The sequence below is a fragment of the Mixophyes fleayi genome, chromosome 2, assembly GCF_038048845.1.
Source record: "Mixophyes fleayi isolate aMixFle1 chromosome 2, aMixFle1.hap1, whole genome shotgun sequence".
NCBI lineage: Eukaryota > Metazoa > Chordata > Amphibia > Anura > Limnodynastidae > Mixophyes > Mixophyes fleayi.
Window position 1 is genome coordinate 30,179,410 of NC_134403.1, and position 16,971 is coordinate 30,196,380.

At 39.7% G+C, this 16,971-nt stretch overlaps 1 protein-coding gene across 3 annotated transcripts in view; it reads right to left on the reverse strand.

Annotated features, from left to right (window-relative positions):
- Positions 1 to 16,971, reverse strand: part of MRE11 (MRE11 double strand break repair nuclease) — a 187,855-nt gene that overhangs the window by 150,880 nt on the left and 20,004 nt on the right. For all 3 annotated transcript variants that reach the window (XM_075198742.1, XM_075198743.1, XM_075198744.1), the window contains exon 4: positions 6,142 to 6,302. In XM_075198742.1, the coding sequence (XP_075054843.1) occupies positions 6,142 to 6,302 (161 nt within the window). The remainder of the gene's footprint in view (positions 1 to 6,141; positions 6,303 to 16,971) is intronic.

A 16,971-nucleotide genomic window follows, 5' to 3' on the forward strand; every position in this document is an offset into this window, starting at 1 on the left:
AGACTGGGGCTGGGTCAGACTGTAATGAGGAAGGTCCTGGTATAGACGTTCCAATAGACCCTGAGGAAGCCGGGAGGCCTAAATGTGTGCTAGTATTATTAGCCATGGAAGTTGCCACAGTAGATAGCAACTGATTAGATTGAAAAACCATCTGTGCTAGGGAGTAAACCGACTGTGTCAGGGAGGCCACCCAGGCCGGCTCCTCCGTCAGTGGGCCTGAAATCTGCTGGGTTTGCGCAGGGGTGACCCCTGCTTCGCATGCAGAGAGAGAGAGAGAGAGAAAAATGTATGGAGAGAACAGAGTGAAATAACAAGTAACCAACTAACTAATCTTGTCATAAAAGTTGTACTTGTAATTTTTTTAAACACAATATAATATTTAGGCAAGTAGGGAGACTATAATGTAAACCCTTACTAGCCCAGTTTGTGCACAGCAAATACAGATTATGTGTTTAAATAAATCAGATACTTAGCCCATAGGCCACAAAGGGGAGAAGTCCAACAGCAGTTTGTCCTGTGCCTGCTCCCTCAGCTCTGTTCACTCTTACCGGGCTTCTCTTAGTGCCAGAAGGCTGGGATAGATCATCTCTCTCTGAAAGGAGGGGGGAACTCTATGCTTTAGCTCCCCCCCCCCTTCAGTAATGCTGTCTCTGCAGTGGATCATGATTTAAAAAAAAAATTCTTCTTGTAATGGTGGCAGAGTAGTGGAGACCTCTAAGACTGAGGTCTCCGCAGCAAAAGATACCTTAATGCCCCCTCCTATGTATGAGGGGGGGTCTTGGTATAGCCCCCTTCCTCCTCTCTCCGTAGCGCCGACTGACCCAATCCAAGATGGCCACCGGCACGTTAAGTATCCGATAACCGGCGCTCTATGCCTGTAATGGCAGCGCCGGTTATCGGGGAGGCTGGAGTAGTGACATCGGTCCGTGAGACCGCTTGTCACTCCTAAATCAGGCACCCATCTTCTTCCTTCTCTCCTGTTCCTGTCAGTGAGAGCCGCTGGCTCTCATCTGACAGGGGAATGCCTGCGCTGCACAGCTGTGAGTGTGTTCTCTATAGTAGAACACACTCCAGAGCTGCCACCTGCAATAAAAAATAAGAATCAAATAAAATGAAATAAAAGTTTTTAAAATTTACTCTAAGTACTAAAAAACGCTGCCCAACTCCTGGGCACCTAAAAAAAACTGGACAAGAGGGGGCAGGGGGATTGTAGAGGGGAGGGGTCTCTCGGCAGTACTAAAAGTTAACTAGTTAGGTGCCAACTCCCAAGTTCCCCTCCACAACCCATGGTAAGCAGTGTTCCCCAGACTGGTTGAAAGAGAAATTTATTTTTTCCATTGCCATGATAACTACTTGCCGCATTACTGCACGAAGCTCTGAAGCGTTGGTACCGTTGCCAAAATGAACCATAGGTCGCAATTCTTCTGCATCGCCTCTCCTTACGCATAGCGCAGTAATGCGACAAGGTGGGGCTAAAGACCACTCTACTGCTATATTGTTGAGCTTAGCGGGGACAACCTGACCCTTACTTTTGCGCCTAAATCGAAGTGGCAGCCAGTGCAATACAGACATTCCTCGTGAGCATGACTGAGCACGTACTGTGTATGATGCATCAGATAACGGTCTGGTAACCCATAGCAAAAATTAATTTGTTTGTGTTTTGAACGCTAGTAGAAAAACTGGTCGCTGTGAGTTACAACAGCTACAAGGCTGGTTGCCATTGAAATCTGGATAGAACATTTGCAAAATGAGATTCCTTATTTTGAAAGGAGTTTATTTTGCATTTTAAAAACAAAGCAACCGAACCAATAAAATAAAAAAAAAATTATTTTTTTTCGGTAGTTTAGCTCTACGGGCAAGGGTAAAAGGACACAACCTGTCCCCTTAGTGTTTAGAGAAAAGAGTGTAGTGAGCTCTAAGACCAGTTTCATAAATAATTGAGCGACACCAGTTTGAAAAGAGAACTATATCTTGGCTCTGTCAATAGACAAAAAGGTCACAATCGTTATTGTCAGTGAAAAAACCCTCATTATTAGAAATAGACCCCTAATTATCATCTATAATGATTACCCCTCGCGTTCTCAACAGAGGGCAGAGATGCAAAACTGCATTTAGCAAGACTGACATATATGCCCTCATTAGTCAGACAGAAAAACAATAATCTTAACATTAAAATGCATAACTTATCCAGGCTGATGACACATGGGGAACAGATAATTACACGGTTAAATTACTCAGAAAATGTTGTCTTCTGACAAGGAATATATAAGGTAATTGAAGTAATGCCTCCTAACATCAAACCGACACGGATATCAGATAATGAGATGTATGGGTTAATGCACCCTTAGTAGTCACTCAGATAATAGAAGAGATCAGGCTAATGTTAGGCCAATGCATTTGAATAGTTTATTCAGCCATTACCAAAATCATGTCACCTTTTCCACTACTGTTTAGTTTTTTATTGATAATTCAATTCCTTTGCAATTCAAAGCTTTAAAGTTGCATAAAAATTAAATATACTAATAGTATGAAAATAAAAATAATAAAACGGAGGTGTTGCTGGGACATTGACTCTCGTCAATGTCCCAGCAACACCTCTGTTGACTAGAGTCAACGACCTCCACTGACTAAAGTCCATTGGAAGAGTCCTTGAGGTAGTTTTTGTTTTGTTTTTTTAAATAAAGTAAAAAAAACAAAAAACATGCAGGTTGAAAAAAACCTATATAAAAATATAGGACAAGAGCCTCTATTAAAAGATACCCTACTCCAAAGGTCACAAAATAAACTGAAGTTAGCTCCAAAAGGAAGTATCTAAATAGGGGAGGTTCTACACACTAAATGGTTTAACTATTGAGATGCCCTAGCTCCAGGTCCACCTACTATATACTCCATGGTCATAGTGTCTGCCATTTTTTATTTTATTTTACAACTGGCACCAGACCTACTGAGCAATAGATCTAAATCTGGTACAAATTTCTTTTTTTTTTTTTTTGTTTTTCAACCCGGGTCTCACCGAATACTATTGAAAGTTATAAAACAAAACAAAAAAAAAATCAACATTACAAGAGTAGCCAATCAAAGCTCCTCTTGTGATGTTGCCAGGGAGACCAGGGCAGACCCGGATTCAGTGTGAATCCGGTCAACCTGGGAATTTGCCGGGGTGGGAGGCTCTGACACCCGGCAATATCACAGGCTCATATACCCGGGACATTGCCGGGGCAGTAAAGTGAACTGAGCATAAGAAACAACTTCCCAGTTCTCAATTTAGCAAATAAATTTCTATCCGTAACCAACAACTGCATAAATGTGTGAATGAATATTAAATAAGTTAAAGTGACACATTACAGCCAAGATAAGACAAGGTCCCTATTAGCCTCTAAATGAACAAATCCTGAAATCTGTTTTATATAATCCTATCCTCCCTAAAGCAAAAGGCATATAACCCAAGTAAACAAAGACAATTATTTATTGTGATTCCTTCAATTACACAAAAAATAATCTTTCTATTCAACAACCTAATGCCACTAACTTTACCTAACGTCTATAAAAAGCTAATTTACCACTACTGAACTCGAGGCTGTCAGGTAACAGAAATGTAACACATGAAAATGTTATTGAAATCTCATTAGACCCCAGGCAAAGATGGTTTCATAAATTACTAGTGCGAAAAAACTTTACAAAGTGTTGACCCCATGTTGGACTTGTACTTTTGTATGTATTTAACAAAGCTAAAATAATTTTCATTTCCCATAGAAAACAACAGAAGAAGTCATTGTAACATTGCCAAAGACAGTGATCATCCATATGAACCTCACATTTCTGTACTCACTGCAGTTGTGTGCGGAACTAACTTACCTCTAGACTGATGCACATTCTAACTAACCCAATCAAAAATAATCAGGTTGGTTTTGTGAACGTCACACAGGCTTCAGATGGATCGCTTCCTCAACTTGATTCACATAGTTGTGACACTTGCAGCACCTTCTCTGTTCCTGCCCTTGAATGCAAGGAAGGCGTTCAACAGGGTGCACAGAGTGTGTATCTGGGCATTAAAATCACACCAAATTCAGGATTCGGATTTGGTTGGCTGCATCCTTTAAATTCAGCCAAACCCAACCCATCATTGAGGGGCATCAATTGCAGATATAATTCACATTTTCTTTGTCCCTCTGATTCCAATGTATCCAAAGAGATGCGAGAAAGCAGAACACTCAGGGAGGGATCAACATAAAAATAAAACTATGTAGTCTGTAGCAGTATCGATTGAAGTTTAATTATCGCACTAACTCCAAAAAATCCACACAAACAGGAAAGCATAATAAAGGTATCACAAAACAAAAGAAAAAGGATATTCTGTGCAGAGTACAAACAGTAAAAGACTTCATATACTGCTTGTGAGGATTATGTATCGCACCTAATCACTGATTATTACTTTCCCCTGAATATTCATGTATGCCCGTGTGTATTTTATGTTACAAGCATGCTTTGCCGGATGACATGAGTTTGACCTGTGCAAGTGTCAAGAGTCTTTTGAAAGTAACCAGGCCAGATAGATAACATCTCTGAGGCTTTACAGAGTTTGGGTAAACAGTCTGACCAGCCAGGCAAAACAAAGAGGTGAGAAATCCAGCCCTGTGAGATGCCCGACATATATCTCAGGAAATAAATAACTCCTTTTGAAAGCACTGTGTCATTCTGGGAAATGCCATGACATTGGGAAAGTTAATTTTCCAAAGGTGGGGGTGAGAGGAATGTGAGAAATTATAATCAGCTGCCTTACAGAGTAATGTTGTTCATTCTATGAGCAGACCTACTGTATCTAGGTTGGAGTGTGCCATCTTTCCCAAAGTGTATTCCTCTCCTGCCAAGTCTTAAACTAGTAAGTTAGTGACTCTGGTTTTATTTTCTATTTTATTTCTGAAACTGATTTGTGCAACCTATTTTGAAAGTCTTGCTATTAACTGTTTTGTACTTAAGCATTGGAAACATTTTTTGGATTAAATACATTTAATCTAGCATATTCTCTGTGATTCTTTGTGAATTTACGAAGCCAAGTGAGGCTCAGGCTGCATGTATATGTGATTTAATTGTGAAACATTAATAAGTGGTTTTGGTGAATGCAAGGACTCCATAGTCAATCCTTCATGGTGGCAGAAAAGTACCCTTAAAACACAAACATATTCCAGCAGGAGTCAAATGGGCTGGAGATTGAAGAAATCTCACAAAGCAAAACCATATCTGAGAGTAGAAACATAGTATAGTAGGTAGATAATTACTTTGCAATGGTCATTCAGCTAATGGGGTAACAGCGAAGGCAAAAAGAGGGAAAAAACTGAAAGTGTAAACACACACCACAGGTGGAGTAAGAAAATTATTCCGAGGTGTAAGAGCTCACTGGTAGTAGGATTCGCTGAGATGTATTGAAATGCACAGTAAGCACAGAATATTATAGCCCACTAATTCCTTTAGAGAGCCCTCCCTCAGGACCGCAGGTGTCTATGCTGGATGGGGTCTGGGCCATGAGAACTCTCCTGTGGCCTCCAGGATCCTTGATCTTTAGAACGTTCCGATTACAAACAGCAGGCGTTGGAACACATCTCCACTCATCATACTATTGGTGAACCCGTGTGTACGAGACCTAGAGCATGCCAATGCATACAGAATCTCTTCTTCACCAGAGGCAGCAGGAACCAGGGCAGACGGGAAGGGATGCCCAGTTATCCACTCTCCAGTTACCCAAACACAAACTTCCATAGGCGTGTGCCAATGCACTACAACATACAGAAAAGATTTTTACTAAACTTGACTTTTCCCCTAGTCTGAGCCTGGAGCTCCTTGGTTCCTCTCATTGTCCGAATATTAGGGGGGATGGGGACCAATCAAGAGATTGCATGTTTGTGTATGGTCCTTTGGCTACATGTAACCCCCATACTTTATTGTCAACTAGAACAAGGATAACTGCTATAATGAGGAGAACAAAGTGCCTATAGTTGCTGGTGGCAGCAGATTCATTTGGACATGACCTACCTCTGGTGTTGGCTATGTTCTCATTGTTCCTATAATATAAGTATGAAGGCAATGTTATGTAGAATAAGAAGGAAATTATTTACTAATTAGACACACATCTTATGATACACTTACTTGCTATAGCTAAAATTAACAGATTGGTCACTGAGAACCTCAAACTGGACTGGCCGGTCGCCCATGCAGTATTTTCTGAATTGCTCCATACATGTGTGCAGGGTCCTCCTGGAGGGCTTGTTGTCGTGAAAGAGATCTCCACCGAGCAGCAAAAAGTCAACCTGGGCAAAGATAAACAGAAGGATAATTTGGTGTTGTGTTAAATACAGAAAGAGGCATATGACCTCCATATGGTGACACAACCCAGGAAGAAATGAGTTTCCTTAGAACTAAAAATCTTAAAATTAGGAAAATCTATTCTCTTGTCCTGCTATTATACCTAGAACACACATGCCCGTCTCTACTTTGTATATATACAGCAAGTGACGGTCGGTCACACACTGTCACCATAGACAGACTGCAGGGAAGATGGTTACTCCCGATAATATACAATGTGTAGAAATCTACTGCTGCAAGGATTGGGCACTTTAAACTACACAAATCCCAAGAAGTTTTCAAAATTCCATTTGAAAGTACACGAATTTTAGGACATCACAAATATTTTCCCCTCTGAGCGTGAACAGTTAATACATAAAAAAAGAGCATTCAAATAATGAAAATACAACAAAATACACTGACAATACAATCAAAGCGTTCCTCTAAAAGATAGCTGCTATTCATCCTGAGTCACATCGCAACAACTGTTCAGCAAAAATCTCCTCACACGAAAAAAAAAGAAAATTAGAAAAAAATTATAGGATACAAACCATCAAACAGCCTATTCTTGTGTTCTTTTAGTCAAAGAGAGTGCATTATCTAAAGCGCGTTCTGTTGCAGGAGACATCAATTACATTCGGGTAAAAAGATACACGGAACAAGTGTAGCTAATAGCATATATTTAGAGGATGGAACATTGCTTGGTAGAAGCTGTTATACTTTTTATTTGACAAGCAAAATTTGAAACCCTGTGTGTGTGTATTTTTCTTTTCTGAGTAATGACAAAGCATCTGCACTAGATCTGCGTCTCTCTTCCACCCTCATTACATCCTCCCATTTCCCGGTTACAGGACTTTTTTTGGGCTGCACCCACTCTATGGAATTCTCTCCCTCGCACAATAAGACTTTCCTCTGGTCTACAAACTTTCAAGCGTTCTCTGAAAACCCACCTCTTCAGACAAGCTTATAATATTCCTCTACCATCCTCTTAACCTCACCACATTACCCTATTACCACCCGTTACACAATTTCACACAAGACAACTACCCCCTGACCAACATTGTTGTGTGACAGGATCATTTAGCTTATGAGTCACTTTTACCTTTGTAGTCTGGCTGGGCCAAAATGCAAAATGTAGACTTAACCTCGTGTATCAAACTCCCACTGTCCCATAGATTGTAAGCTTGCGAGCAGGACCTTCTTATCTCTTTGTCGGTTTTACCCAGTTTGTTTATTAGTTTACTATGTTTGTCCCCAATTGTAAAGCGCTACGGAATATGTTGGCGCTATATAAATAAATGATGATGATCTGCCTTTGCACTGAATAGCCATGTTTGCTCTGCTCTCCTCTGTCCACCACCCCAGTCTGCATTCTGTACATTGTCACCAGCACATAGCTAGCTAGATCAGTGATGGGCAACCTGATACACTTCGGGGGCCACCTAATGCGGACCTCTTGTCTTCACAAAGGGACGCCCACTGCCCTTCATCTCAGTAATAAACAACTACAATACAGGTAATGAAAGAAAGAGATATCTATCTGTAATAAGGTATCAGCAGGCATGTCTTACAAGCTATAACAAACACATCTGACAATAAAGCAGGAGGGAGCTGGGGGCCGCAGGTGAAGGCTCGGAGGGCCGCCTGTTGCCTACCGCTGAGCTACAAGGTGCTCTTATTCTCTGCCGGTTGCTATGAGTTAAAATTCTTTGCTCTTTAAATTATGTTATTAAAATTCATTTAAAAAAAGCCTGTATTTGTTCTATAGTCATAGCTCATGTAGATTACATATGGGGCTAGTGCATAAGAATGATACTATAAAAGCCATATATAAAGGACAATATTACATTTAACATATATCACAAAAGCCAAGGTGAGTATGTATATAAACATCATTTCTAACTGAAAGTGTTTCTTCAAGGGATGATATCATTATTCACATATTCTAAAGATAGGTGTACAAATAACCCTTACTACAAACTATAAAGATATAAGAACATAATGAAGAGACCATATAAATCGCTCCGAGATCACGTCTAATATCAGTAATAATTAAAAGTAGGGGGTACCTTATTTCTTATAGGCCACAATTTGCAATATAGATTTACAATTGCCATTTCAGTATTAAAGAATATGTACAATTTTTAAATCCACAACATTAAGAGTTAACTGTTGTGAAAAGTGCAGCAACATTGTTGCAACAAAGTTACAAACTTAACAGCATCACTGCCACCATGTCAGGTTTATTGTAGTGAAAAGGGAATTGAGGATAGTATGAACTTAAGACTACTATCTTTTCCTAAGCATTCCAGAAATGTCACTGTATGAAATGCTTTTGACACTAAAGCTTTCTACTACAGGAAATCACTTTGTGATAGCGAGAGGGGGGAGACAAGAATGCCCAATCCCCAATTCTAAAAGTGCCATACCTCTCCCATCCTGGCACCTAGAAACTCAGGAGCCCCAACCTTTGAAAGAGGTTATAGTTATTGTCAATAGTTATTAATAGTTATTGTCTGGTAATCATTGTGTGATCACCAGACAATAACCCCCTACACTACAGAAATAATCAAGAAATCCAGGGATGGGGAAAGAGGACACAGATCTCTCGCATCTTGGTTTAAAAAAAAATCAGTCACCCTTAAATGAAAGAGGGGAGTCCCATCTTTCAAATAATATGGCCCTTTAGTATTGACTGGTGATCACCAAATACCCTACACTACAGAAAACATTAAGGAGCCCAGGATGAGGGAGGTGTTTTGTAATGCCCACATTCTGGCATCTAGAGAAGCAGGGGCACCCTTGTTTAAAAAGAGGAGAGTTTCAAATGAGGTACCCCATTAGCGGTTATTTTCTGGTAACAAGCAGACCAGAGATGGGGGGTTATAATGCCCAAATCTCTCCCAACGTGGCTTCAATAGACTCAGAGGAACGCTTATTTGATTAGGGAGTTTGTCTACTTTTCAAAATGTTATGCCTTGTAGAGCTACCTAAATACTACGCATTCTATGTATTTCATTGAAGACCGAGCAATATACTAACAACAACAAAAAAAAAGCATTATCAATTTCAAGGGCAGGTAACACTTGTTTGACCACTTTCAGTAGATTTTCTTTGCTGTGACACGAGGTATAAGCAAACTAAAGATGTTTTCTGAAAACTCAATGTATTCTGAAAAAACAAGGTGTAATTTGTGTGGGTACCGCAAAAAGGAATGACTTATAATGATGTTGGAATGTGACCAGCCCGAAATATGCCAAAATAGGCTCAGTATCGAACGGGTTCAGCCATCTGCTAATGTCCCTTACTAAACTTAGGATCACCTTGAGGTCTGCAGGCCTCAGGTCAATAATTTACCAGCAAAACATTTAAAAAGCCAATAATATTCACCTTTTAGACACAGTGATTAATAAATTATTAAACACAGACTTTCGCTGGAAATGATAAATATTTGGGTATTAGACTTCAGCCAAAGATAACAGCGTGATATAGGACAGATCATACACTAACTTGGTTGGGGAGAATGAATTCACTTAAGACGATATACTCTTAGGATAACATATTTATCTACAACTCTTCAAATACCACTTCTTGATGTTAGAAACATAAATTGTCACTGTTAACTTTCATGTGGGGAAGACCTATATGAAATTAATTAATACCTTTACTGTTTCAAATTGAGATTGATTTTAGGAATTCCTAACATTATGAAATATTGTAATCCTCCACAATGATCTTAATGATCAGGGAAATTAGCAAGACAATTGCAGATGTTATGTATGATAAGAAGGTCCGTTACTGAAAGCAAAAAATAAAGGAAATTAGTTAAAGAGCATTGTTACACACAGAGACACAGAGTCCACCTGCAATTCGGATAGCTCCCCCACTAAAAACAATGCAGATTTTATATAGCATCAAATATTGTTGTTATTTTATAGACGCTTGCATGGTACAAGATAAATTCTGCTTAGGACAGCAATTGCAATTATTTTTAATATGGACATAACATTATGAATAACAAGCAAACATAACTCAGCAACAGTGGTTATGATAAAAAATAATGAGCATTTCTCTGCGAATCAAATGGAATGTGTAGTTCTCCAAGTCGTTTGCAACTCATCATAGTTAAATACATTCTAATATAAAAAGAAGCCTTATTCTCCGTACCCATTGAGTACCTAAGCAGGAAAGCGAAATATGTAATTAATCCTTACAACAGCAATTTAGACCTGAGCCGCCCATCCAAATGTGGGTATCGACAAGCTCTGGCCTATAAGTCTGAACATGACCAAGCTAGACCAGCTCTGTGCCCATTCGTCTCATATTCTTTGCCACTCTGGGATTGGAACAGACTAAATAAATATTAACCTCATATTTTCCATTCCTGTATTTATAGATACATCTTTTTATCTGTTCTTGAAAAGGTGGCTTCCACCGTCCTTACTTCATATGAGCATTCTGTATTCAAAACCCTAGCAGAGTGGGAACAAGCTTTGTCCTTTACAATATTCTAGTTACTGCTTCTGATAGACCACCATGATTACCACCATGCAGGGTGCTGGGAATTTCCTTACAAACAGAAGAATGAGGCAAAATTTAGCAAACTATGGAGGAGCACAACTAACACCAGTTACTTGGAAGTGGGATACACAGTTTTAGGTAGGTGATTCATGCTTCAATCCAGGATCACAGCTTTAGCCTACTCTGCATCTAATTATGCTCTAGGGCGCTGGTTCCCAAACTGTGCGCCGTGGATCCGTGGGTTGCCGCGGCAATTTTACAGGGGTGCCGTAGCCAGGACTGGTGGTAAACAAGCCTGGGCACTACTTGGTAATAGTTTTGGCTTAAGGGTGCCTTGAAAAAATGATGGGAACCCTAAGGGTGCCTCGAACTGAGAAAATTTGGGATCCACTGCTCTAGGGGATGTGAACAGGAGGGAACCATGTCGCAGTCAAGCCAAAGGTTAGCAGAATTTGGGGCAGGATTTACTACACGACTGGCTCAGTGACCTAGGGGGTAAATGTATCAAGCTGAGAGTTTTCCGGAGTGTTTGAAAAGTGGAGATGTTGCCTATAGCAACCAATCAGATTCTAGCTGTCATTTTGTAGAATGTACTAAATAAATAATATCTAGAATCTGATTGGTTTTTCAAACCCGCCGGAAAACTCTCAGCTTGATACATTTACCCCCTGGTGGTTAATTTGGCTAATTTCCCTGAATTCCTACCTTACCCTCCAGTCCGACAAGGAGACTAATCACTCTTATTTTGCCAGCAGCCACATTGGCCATAGATCATTGGGTCGTACAACTGGTTAACAAACTAGATCATATCCAGATCTTTTTGTTGATCAAGTAGGACGCTAATAAAAGAATCTGGGAACTCTGGTCTTCCTATAGCTCACCCCTGCCCTCTGCAACGCCGCTCGTTTAACAGAAGCTTAATAGGGTTTGCAGACAACATCACTTGTATGACTCGAGACACCATTTCTGACCCCCACCCCTTTATTTATTTTTCTTTTAGTTAAGGTATATCTTATAAAATGTATTAATTTCTTTGTAAAGCTTGTAGTTTTGTAATATATAGATATATGGATTCAAAAACTCAAAAACTCACTAGCCGTAAATAGGCTGGTGGTCTAAGCAGATGTATGAAAGGACAATTTGACCTATTGACTTCTGATAGGAATCTGTTAAAAATGTAAAAAAAAAAAATATTGAAAGAGTCATCTCCATAAGTAGATAGGTTAGAAAAGTGGTTCTAGAGGAACATTTGCCAAAGTTACTGCAGCCAATCTCCCGTCCCCACATGATAGGCATAAAGACAAATTACCCTACTCTGTTATAGACAGCTAAAGCTCATACAACACCTTTAGGATTGAGCCCTGCAGTTCAGAATGCCGGGAATGCAGTTACTTGAGCTACTGTGACATCACTGGCCCTGTTTATGTGTATGACACAACCAATATATAAAGTGCATTTTGGTGCCTGTATCCAAGATAAAAACCTTATAATGACTGTGTCAACTTAATGGAGTCTTATGCCCACATTTAAAGCCTAATGAATAGGACTACAAATACTTTCCTCAATCATGCCACCGTTATGATGGATATTAATAGATACGGTTTGTACACTGTACCTCCACTTTCCAAGATATTCACCAGCAAGCATTTAAATTTCAAGTGTTTCTATAAAACGCTTGCATTGGATTAGATTACAGCGAAAGCTTTTTCCATTGTGACCCTGTGCTCCTGCGTGTATTCTTGCTGAACTATCTACGTTTCTCCTGAGCTCCACCATGTAGGTTAAGCTTCATTAAAACGTGTTTTCGCAGTTATAATATAACTTTTTGGATATCAATACCACTGCTCGCTCTACCCGGTGGGCAAAACGATTGATGAGCGAGGTGGATTAGAGGAATGGTCTAGCATGTGGCAACTGAAGATCAATGAACAACCCAAATGCTGAATATAGAGTTATAAAAGTATTTTAACGGGAAGAAATAGATTGAGAGTCACCTCTCGTTTTCAGATAGGTGCTGGATTCATCAAACCCTGTTGCGATCCAATTACAGAGAAAAGGCATGAAGTGTTACAATTACATAGAATATAGGCACAAAAATGAGAAATGAGGAGGAAAGGGTTCGAGGAGTCACTATTTCATGCGCATTAAAGGTAGGCAGACCTTGTAGTAAAGCAATAGGGAAGGCAAGGTAGATGCTAGTATGCACAGAGAGAGGGAATTATAGCAAATAGAGTGAGGTGGGGATGACACTAAGAATCCTGACTTCACACAGGAAACACATTTGAATTAGATGTCATATTGAACTATTTCTCTGCCATAAGAATGATTGAATAAAGTGGGATTTGTATGGTTATTGTAATGACTAATAATTCATGACACAAAGTGTATATAATGGATTCCCACACTGATTAATCCATTTTTGAATTGAATACGTTTGGGAAGTCCTGTAATAAAAAGCCTGTTCACGTAACCATTGGAGACTGGAATGAGGCACATCACACTGTAGAATCAAAGGATTACACCGGCCTGTAATAAATAAACCCTGAATTTACACCTGAATCATACATCATGGGTCATCTTTGTGGTACAAGGAGGACAGAGTTTGATGCAACAATTTTAGTTCCAGAAATATATGAAGAAATAACTGGATACAAAAGAGAACTTTCTTAAATATTCTGAGGATAAAAATTTAGTCTTTAACCATATCTTTGTCACTTTTTTTTCTTTCTTTATACACAACTCTTGGCCTCATTTATTCTATAAGATGCCACTAGATAGGTTTTAGGTATATATCCAGAAGTACATGAATAAATTAGGGATGGGCAAAGAAGAATTAATAAAAAGGTGCATGGTCAGCATCAGAAAACTTGGCAGGAAAGTCTGCAGGAAATCAACATGAATAGCTAGGAGTAGATAAGAGGGGGTATGATAGAAGTCTTCAAGTATAACAAAGGTTTTAACAAAGTGCAGGAAAAAATTATTCTACAGAGGAAGGGGAGGTGCACTAAGACTGGGGGGTGGCAGATTTAGGGGAAATATGAGTAAGGATTACTCTATCCAAAGGGTAGTAGATAGCCGAAATAGACTTCCAATGGAGGTGGGGAAATCTAATACAATAGGGGAACGTAAACACACTTGGGATAAATATAAGCTGGTCCTTAAACAGAGATAAAGCAAAGGATAAAATATATGAGATTTGTGTCTGTATTGGTGACAGGCGTGCATTAGACACGGTGGCTCAGTGGTTAACAATTCTGCCTTACAGCACTGGGGTCATGAGTTCAATTCCCGGCCATGGCCTTATCTGTGAGGAGTTTGTATGTTCTCTCCGTGTTTGCGTAGGTTTCCTCCGGGTGCTCTGGTTTCCTCACACACTCCAAAAACATACTGGCAGGTTAATTGGCTGCTAACAAATTGACATTGTCTGTGTCTCTGTCTGTCTGTGTGTGTGTGTTAGGGAATTTAGACTGTAAGCTCCAATGGGGCAGGGACTGATGTGAGTGAGTTCTCTGTACAGAGCTGCGGAATTAGTGGCGCTATATAAATAAATGGTAATAATAATAATAAATAATTCGATTTTATTCTTTCCAGGTGCTAAACATATTGACTGAATAAAGTCCTACCCTCCTATGTAGGGACAAACCATCCCCCACTCATTACTAAATGGATACCATGCACCGCCAGGGAGGAGAGAAGAAGCTGTAAGTGTTGGCTCCCACTCAGAGCGCATATAGTAAATGTGGCTCCTAATTTATCAGCTGTGTTCAGTGTTAATTAAAGCAGACCCATGATAATCTACATATATGTTACATTTACTGTGTGATACAGCTGTATAGTTTCTATATATCATCATTTTACATATCTGCAGGACCAGAAGTGAAACTAGGGAGCTGTGGGCCCTAGTGCAGAGAAGCAGGGAGGAGGGAACCGGGGCCCACAGCTCGATAGTTCCCCGTGCAACGTGCCCCATTAACTCCATGGGCCCCGGGGCACCGCACCTGCTGCACCAATGGTAGTTTCACCACTGTGCAGAACCTTAGCCATCCCTTGGGCAGCTATAAATATTCATGAGAGTGGGAACATCCCCATGTACTGGCAGGAGCATGCTCACTGTGCTCCGGAGAAACATCCTGTGACATCATTAAGCTGCCAGGTTTCTGTACATTGGCTCTTAATGATCACATGAGCTCAGTGTCAGGAACTTCTGCACACACCAACAGCCTATTTAAATAATGCCCAGGGTATATTTGACATAGGGAAGTGAGGGATGGGGCATCGTTTTACAGCTAACAGTTGTTTTTAATTTCTAAGTGTATTATAAATTAAATAAACTGTTTGCTATAAGTGTATTAATAACTTTATATTACAATTAGTCTGTCTTAACAACACTCATACAAATGGGAAAGCACAAGTTAAAGCTACTGGCGAAACGTACGTTGGGACGTGTGACGTCATCTGTGACGTCACTTCCAGGAAGTGACTGCCGACACAGAGATTAGGTCCGTTCATCTGCGTTACGCCTCCTCTCTTTATAATTCCGCTCCACTATCAATTACTCTCTGATATTCATCAGTTGTATTTGGATACCAGTCCGTGCTGAGCGTTTCACCTTTATTTAGCATGGCTATCTATACTGCCCACAAGGTTGAGGTGATCTACATAGAGGGTTATGTGACCATATGAGATCGTTTATTCCAGATCTCCAAGTTGCTATTTTGTAACCTTTGGTCCTATGAGCATATCAATACTAGCTAGCTGACAACTCAGATAGACATTGGCAGACTATGGTACTGAATATATGACTATTATGTCACAATCAGAACACATATACTCGAACTCCAGTCTATACAATCTCTGCCTACAAATGAATGTCATCTTTTACTCACAGGGGCATATTCAATCGTTGGCGTTTTCCGCCGCAGAAAAAGGATTACCGTTATTACGGTAATACTAAGCCGGAATTCAGCTCGCAGCACCCTGAGCCGCGAGCTGAAATTCAGCGTGAAATGTACCGTAATAACGGTATTTACGCGCATTATTACCGTAATGACGGTAATAGTGCGCGCGCCGCATTACTTTAGGCAGTAACGCCAACAACTGAATATGCCCCACAGAGTTGTCACCATTTTTATTCATAGATGTGGACAATCTAGTCCCATTTGAACATTGTCATAGCACTCATATCTACTGTTCCCTCTAATTATATTATTAAGCGGCAGTCACTGAAGGGTTCTTTTATTTTAACATATTTTCTGTCTATCTCTTCTTTACTTGTTTTTATCCTTATATTTCGCCTTAAACAAATTTTTAATATGTATTTTTTTTCAATAGAGGCTACGGCCCTGTCATATGTTACCACAATCATTATTCATGAACTGGAGTGCCCTCGATGTTCATTGACTTCTGTTCCTCTCCCTCCTCTTTGATCCATTGTTTGAGTTGGTGGTGCACCCCCTCTAATAATAATCTAACACATATTGAGTGATAGTACTCATATTTATTATACTAGTGTTATTTGTTAAGAGGAAGGTTCTCTCCCCAGTGAGAGCACTATCTGTCTTGTTCCACATATAAGCACACCCTTACTGACAAGCGTTCCCTTTGCAGTGTTCTCGAGGGTTAATGCTCGATAGACAGTAGAATACGCTTTCAACTCTCAGTTAAAGGAGAGAACAAAGCACAAAGTTTTCTCTAATGCCCGAGTGTACAGGTGCTACATTCTATATGTCAGATTTTTTGACACTTCGCACCAGGTATGTTTCAAGACCAGTAGCACTAACCAATCAAGGGACCTTGAGTGGAAGGAAAATAGAGAAAATCAGAAAATAATATAAACACTATAAAATCAGTGAAACTAGACTGAGCCTAACATGACGATGATACAATTATATCCCCGAAAAGGTAATAGTTTGATTACCACAATGAAATATTAGACAAGGAACTATCTATAATACTGAAAAATAATAATACATTTTTAAACACTCACAAGGGCACCAAAGGGAGAAATGTGACTAACATTGTTTGTACCGAGCACACACAATAAAATATGGTATCTCAGTATTTTGAACTTCCTTTTAACAATCATATAACAATTAATTGTTTGTTCTCAATTAT